Genomic DNA, 6012 nt, shown 5'->3' with positions numbered 1-6012 from the left:
ATGCAATCTGTACGTAAAAGGCGTCAGCAAAACCTTGGCCAGCATTCGCGGAAAGGAAGCGGTGGAAACTGGGTACCAGCCGGACATCATTATCAGGCGCCTCCTCCCCTGTCCCGAAGACCCGTCGTCCTACAGAAAAGATGCAAGGCGTGGTACGCAAAAACCCTGCTCGAGTGCATGGTGTCTAGAGCGGCGTTTAGTTGCAGGGGTTTAGTTGAGGAATTCAGTTGAAAACCGGTTACTGATTTCATGTAAACACCGCACAGTCGGTTCCGGGAGTCGAGGAAGTGAGTCCAGTCAACTCCGCTGCAGGGGGGGTTGACTCGCTCAATCCCAACGGAAGATAGCACGTAAACCGGATAGAGACGAACAGTCGGGTTAGCGGGAGTGGAGAGCATAAATTACGATCCTGTTTTTACGCTTGCGCCATCGCGCCTGCGAGACAGCGGTGCCGTGCCGCAATCTTGGAGGCTGCCACTGCCCTCACCCGCTGCGCTGCTCGACGCTTGGTGTCGCTGCAGTTGAACCGGTCTCGACTCGCTAAAATCTAGTTCATGTAAACACGCAATCGTCGAGTCGGGCTGACCTTACACAACTTGAGACCCCCCGATTCGATCTACCGCAGTCCGGATCATGTAAACGAGGCTTAGGCTGGGGAAACCAACAATATGACGGAAAGAGTGAAGCAGCATAAAGCTTATGTCAAACAAATGAACAGAAGCGCAGTGGCCGTACTTCCCAGCCATGCCACCACAGGGGTGACTTTGACGGCACTATAGGCTCCCAAAGCATCGCCGGGTGGGGCTGCTGCGCCTGATGTGCAGCGCCATCTATGGGAGAAAAGTAAAAACTGGGGCGCTGCTCGCTGCTCGCGCCGCTTTCACCACGCTTCTTTGCACGCGCGCTTGCTTGCATGTGCACGCGCCCGCGCTGTCGCGATGTGTCGCCTGCATGAGCCGCAATAAGATCGTTCAGACTGACGCGCAGTTCCGCAGTGCAAACTGCGGAACTGCGGAAAAAAGGGGGGAAACCGATTAGTCGCGTCTACTGTGTGGAGCAGACGATCGACGACGAGGAGGCCCAATTGACTGTAAAATGCGTTTCTCGAGTGAGTAATAACGTCGTACTGTATGACATGTAACTAGAGGTAAGTCCACTGTATAATTATATGCTCGAAATATGCGAAGTACTATCAGCTCTGCGAAATAAAGCGAGACACTTAATGATCGTAGTTGTCAGTTGTTGCATGCGATGCGCAGGGCCATCCACTTACGTGCGAGTCGAAAGGACATGCGACCTGGCAACAGTTCGTCAACATCCTACTCCACCTTGGGGGATTCCCATAAACATTTGACCACCATTGCTCACACTTGCAAGTGCGACCTGCGGGTCGCTTTCTCGCTTGAAACGAAAACTCTCGGGAATAACATTGCTTGCGCGCTTTCGAGAATTTCGTCTGTTTTGACCGCGTCTCCTGCACTCGCGCTCGGTGCTATTCGCAATGCACTACGGCGACCAGGAGGATGTCGTGACGGTATTGATGTGCACCGCAGTCGTACAAGCGTCATGATGACAGCGGCAGCGGCGCGCTTCTCAGAGCCGGCCTGCCGGCCTGTTTGCCTACCGCCGCCGTAAGAAAAATACGCTAATATTGTTTGTTCACTTTCATACCAAGCCCTGGAGTAGAGCAACGTCAAAAATGAATCACTTTTGTGGATCGTTGGCCAATACCGAGCTGTTAGGAGAAGTGATAACTGCGATACAAGCATATTTCTTTTACAAAGCCGCTTTGCTGATGTCCAGTGCTGCTCGCCTGATGTCACCTGGCTCCGCTGTTAAAGGCATCACAGAAATCGATCACGTCTTTGTTTTATATGTGACGAGGAACATAGTAAAACGGTGACGCGAGTAGCACCTTTATTACAGCGCTGGCCAGTTCCGAAGTGCCCTCAGCTGCAGCATCGATGCGAAATGATTAGGCTTAGCGACGACTACGGCAGCGAGGGAGCAGCGCAGTTCATCGGCCGGCGTGGCCGCGGGCGACGTCGTTGCCGAAAGCTCGCTTGTCCGCGGGCGGCGTCATTGCCAAAAGCTCGACTGTCTCGCCGATTAGTTCAGCGGCTTGCGACTCGCAGTCGCAAGGCTGGAAAATCGAGCAGCGAACGACTTGCCTGCGCGTCGTCTGCCACTTTTTGCGTGCATGGTAGGGACAGACTCACTGGCTCTCCGAAAAGCGCGGCCGCATACTCGCGTGTTCGCGGTAAGAGTGGATAACCGTGTACATACGCTTTGCTTTCTACATTACGGCCTTCGTACTACCTCCTTTTTGCTTCGCCGAGACCGCGTCTGTCAGCGTGAAGATTGCGCCTCGCGCGACTTTCCCGTCGCACGTGCACACAAATCTAGCAGGGCGTCTGCTCCGGCGGCGCCCCGAGTTTCCGTTACTCGCCGCTGCGGCGCTGGCGTCGCGCTCCCAAACTTGAGCTTGGGTTCCCTATTGTGGTGGAAACCGAACCAAACTGCGCAGAAGCCTTCTACTTGAGTCATGACGGAGGAGAATGTTGAATGTTTTCTGGGAACCACTCCCTTTTCCTACATCCACGGTTTAAGCTCCGTGACCCTGCGGTCGACCTTATGTGGGCTTAAAAAAGGCTCCGCAACGCGCCCGCAGTCGCACCTTCAAGAAGTAGTAGTAATCGTTTACTGACAAAAAAAATACAAAAAGGAAGCACGAGAGCTGCAGCCTGTGGAATTCACGGAATTCAGAGCCGGCGGAAGTCACAGGGAGAGGATAGCGAGGAAAAGTACGGAGGAAAGCGACCGGCAGAAAAGACGGGAAAGCTTTGTACACAGTTCACAAAATACAAAAAAGTATCAAGTTCGCGCCGCTCGCAGGCTAGTGCCTAAGCATTGTTGTACACATTTACAACGCGCGTAAATTCACTGCATATTCTAGGCCGCGTGCACGTAGCGTCCTGTCGCTAATGGACAGCGCGAGCGGCGCATTGCGCAAGTGGCCCGGATGGAGCGCCCAGCTGCCGCCTTAAAGCAGAAACAGAGCCGGCTTTGAAACGTCGTGTTATCCTACAAGAACTTATTTGGCTGGCGTTTACTTCTCAAATAAATGCAAATTATAGTCATAAAATTTTAATTGGATTTGCCTCTGGGTTGCAGCTTTGGGAAAAGGCGTAGCTTCCTGCACAGCAAATGGCAGATTTGTCAGAACAGCTCACAGCATGCCGTTCTAAGAACTCTTCGTGATCGCTTCATAGTTTGCACACACTTTTGACATGAACGCGGAAATTAGCAGCGATTACGGCAATGGCAAAGCCCTTACCGACGGCGAATTATCGAATAACTGGAGGCACTTTAACAACCTAGAAGAAACGCTGTGAATTACAACACTACGAATTGTTACATTGGACAAATTGCCTAATGCGCACAATCAGTTAGTGAAACAGGCACGAAACGGAGCACCAGGTTTCTTGCATAAAATCCTGCAGTACTTGCAACGTACAAGCTTATGGGCATCTATATATGTACAGATGAAAGGAGTACAGCAAGAAGCCAAACGAATTCGGCTTGATTGGGCTTGTACCCTTACAGAAATAGCTTTATATTCAATAAAGAGACTACAGAGGTACACTGATTTCAACGCATCCCTGCTGCATTTTGACCGCATCGCCTAAACTTTCGAAGAGCTGAACGCTATTGAGCTTTAAGATGTAGCGATTAATGCGCGAATACCTAAGTTTCGTGGCTTTGTATAGTTAATGCGCACGCATTTCCACTATCACTCATCCTCAAGTAGCCACTGTATGCGTTTGCAATAGTAAATGTGTCTGTAAAGCTCCGGAATTTGGTTATAATCCTCTATAATACCCATACATGGCGAGCACTTTCTTGTAGCGGCACATGTCTGTGTGCCTACATCCGATGGGAACACTTTAAATAAAAGCGCGCATTCACAAGGCGTGACTTGATCTCCTGAAAGCAAGCAAAAAAAGCGTAGACGTGCGCCTAGCCAAATGCACCAAGAGAGGGCGCCACACGTTTCTTGCCGGTGCTGAGGATACATGATGAATATAAAAATAGCCAGGGAAAATTCTGCCTCTTTCAAATGTAAAATACTTATAAAAGATGGGACATTTCGCTACCTAAAGCTCCTAGAGCAGTCCGATATATTGTAAATCATGGCAGCGGTGAGTGATCAAGTGAGGACAAGTGGGGCTTTTTTCGCGACCTCGTCATAGGCATCATGCGACCATATCTCATCGCGCAGGGTAAACGCAATATTTAAGCCACAGTGATGAAACTTTATTAAAAGAAACTTTATGAGGTATTTAACCCTTCAGGGTCAGAGCTCGCTTGTAACTTTATGCGTGACGAGATATTGATTTTTTATTTTTCATCGCCATTCAGTTACGCGCCGCCGCGCCGCCGGCTGTGATGGCGCGACCGGTTTTCCGAGGCGCATGGGCCGGAATCCTGGGGATGAATTTGAGACGATACACACTTGGGTAGATCGTTAATAAAAAATTGAAAAAGCAGAGGGCCAAGTACACTTCCCAGGGGAACTCCAGATGTTGCGGGGACAGAAGACGAGTTAAAGCGGTTGACAGAGGTGAATTCTTTTCTATTATAAAGGAATTGTTTTATCCATGAAAAACGCTAGGATGGGGATTTAAGTTTGTCAATTTGGTTAGAAGCCTATAATGGGGAACGCGATCAAAAGCTTTAGAATAGTCTAAAAATACTGCGTCAACCTGTAAGCCAGCGTCTACTGCGGAAAATATTGTCAGTGGACAACGAAGAAGACAGTGCAGGGCTCGTGCACAGAGCGCGAAGAGGAAGAAGTGTGATCTGTGTGCCGTTGGCCGGCAGTGGTTCGATTGAGCTGCTGTGAGCTGCTGTCAGCATCCCTCAGTGACTACTTCTTGTGTGCCTACATTTACGTAACATCTCTTGGTGGAGGTGCGGTGTACGAGCCGCCATGCCGCTGACCCGACGAGCCGACGAGCCGACGTGCCGATCCGTCGAGATAGCTACCGACGCGCCTGCCACGCCAACTGTCGTCCTAGCCCACCCTCGAGACCCGGGCACATTCTGCGGTACCGATGGCGTGGACGTCGAAGACTGGCTCTCGCTGTACGAGCGTGTGAGCACACACAACCGGTGGGATCCCACGATGAAGTTGGCCAACGTCATTTTCTACTTGACGGGCACTGCAAGGGTCTGGTTCGAGACACACGAGGAAGAACTGACCAGTTGGGACCTGTGCAAGCAGAAGCTTACCGAATTGCTTGGTAAGCCATTCGGACGTCAGCTGGCTGCGAAGAAGGAGCTTGCATGCCGCGCACAATCCTCAACAGAGTCATATGTGTCTTATATTCAGGACATTTTAGCCCTCTGCATGAAAGTTGATTCCGCCATGTCAGAGAGTGACAAAGTAGGTCACGTTCTCAAAGGAATTGCAGACGACGCCTTTAACTTGCTGGTGTACAAGGACTGTGGAACGGTTGACGCCATCTTAAAAGAATGCCGCCGCTTTGAACAAGCGAAAAGCCGCCGTATTTCCCCTCAGTTCACGCGCTTGCCGAACACGGCGGCAACGTCGTCCTGCGTAGACTCATCCCAACCGTGCTCCCTGCCAACATCCGACAGCCTGACACGACTTGTACGCCGAGAACTAGAGGCAGTGTCTCCCACAATTTCCCAATTATCGGTACCGGACAGTGCCCCTGCAGTATCCCTTATCAGGCTGTTGTCCGACAAGAATTCGCCAATCTCGTGATCCGACCTGTATGCTCCATTAGTTGCCCAGATGCTCGCAATGTGTCTCCCGTGCCCGGTGCCCGACATCCGTACCACACTCGCCGCAGCCGCAACCCGGATGAGTGGAGAACACCTGACGACAGGTCCATCTGTTTTAACTGCTCCCGAGTTGGTCACATCTCCCGACACTGCCGAAGCCGTCCGTCATCGACCTACCGCCGCTATCCTGATTCTTTC

At 51.2% G+C, this 6012-nt stretch overlaps 1 protein-coding gene across 1 annotated transcript; it reads left to right on the top strand.

Annotated features, from left to right (window-relative positions):
* The first annotated feature begins 4993 nt into the window (after positions 1 to 4993).
* On the top strand, positions 4994 to 5794 carry LOC149333749 (uncharacterized). The gene has a single exon (XM_089557791.1). The coding sequence runs from the start codon at positions 4994 to 4996 to the stop codon at positions 5792 to 5794; it is 801 nt and encodes a 266-aa protein (XP_089413917.1).
* The last annotated feature ends 218 nt before the right edge of the window (positions 5795 to 6012 follow it).

This window comes from Amblyomma mixtum, chromosome 8, assembly GCF_055824585.1.
Source record: "Amblyomma mixtum isolate Tamu chromosome 8, ASM5582458v1, whole genome shotgun sequence".
Taxonomy (NCBI): domain Eukaryota; kingdom Metazoa; phylum Arthropoda; class Arachnida; order Ixodida; family Ixodidae; genus Amblyomma; species Amblyomma mixtum.
The sequence above is the reverse complement of the archived record's forward strand: the minus strand, read 5'-3'. Positions and strand labels throughout refer to the sequence as shown.

Coding starts and splice junctions, on each gene's coding strand:
- LOC149333749 (XM_089557791.1), top strand. CDS start 4,994: ATGCCGCTGACCCGACGAGCCGACGAGCCGACGTGCCGATCCGTCGAG.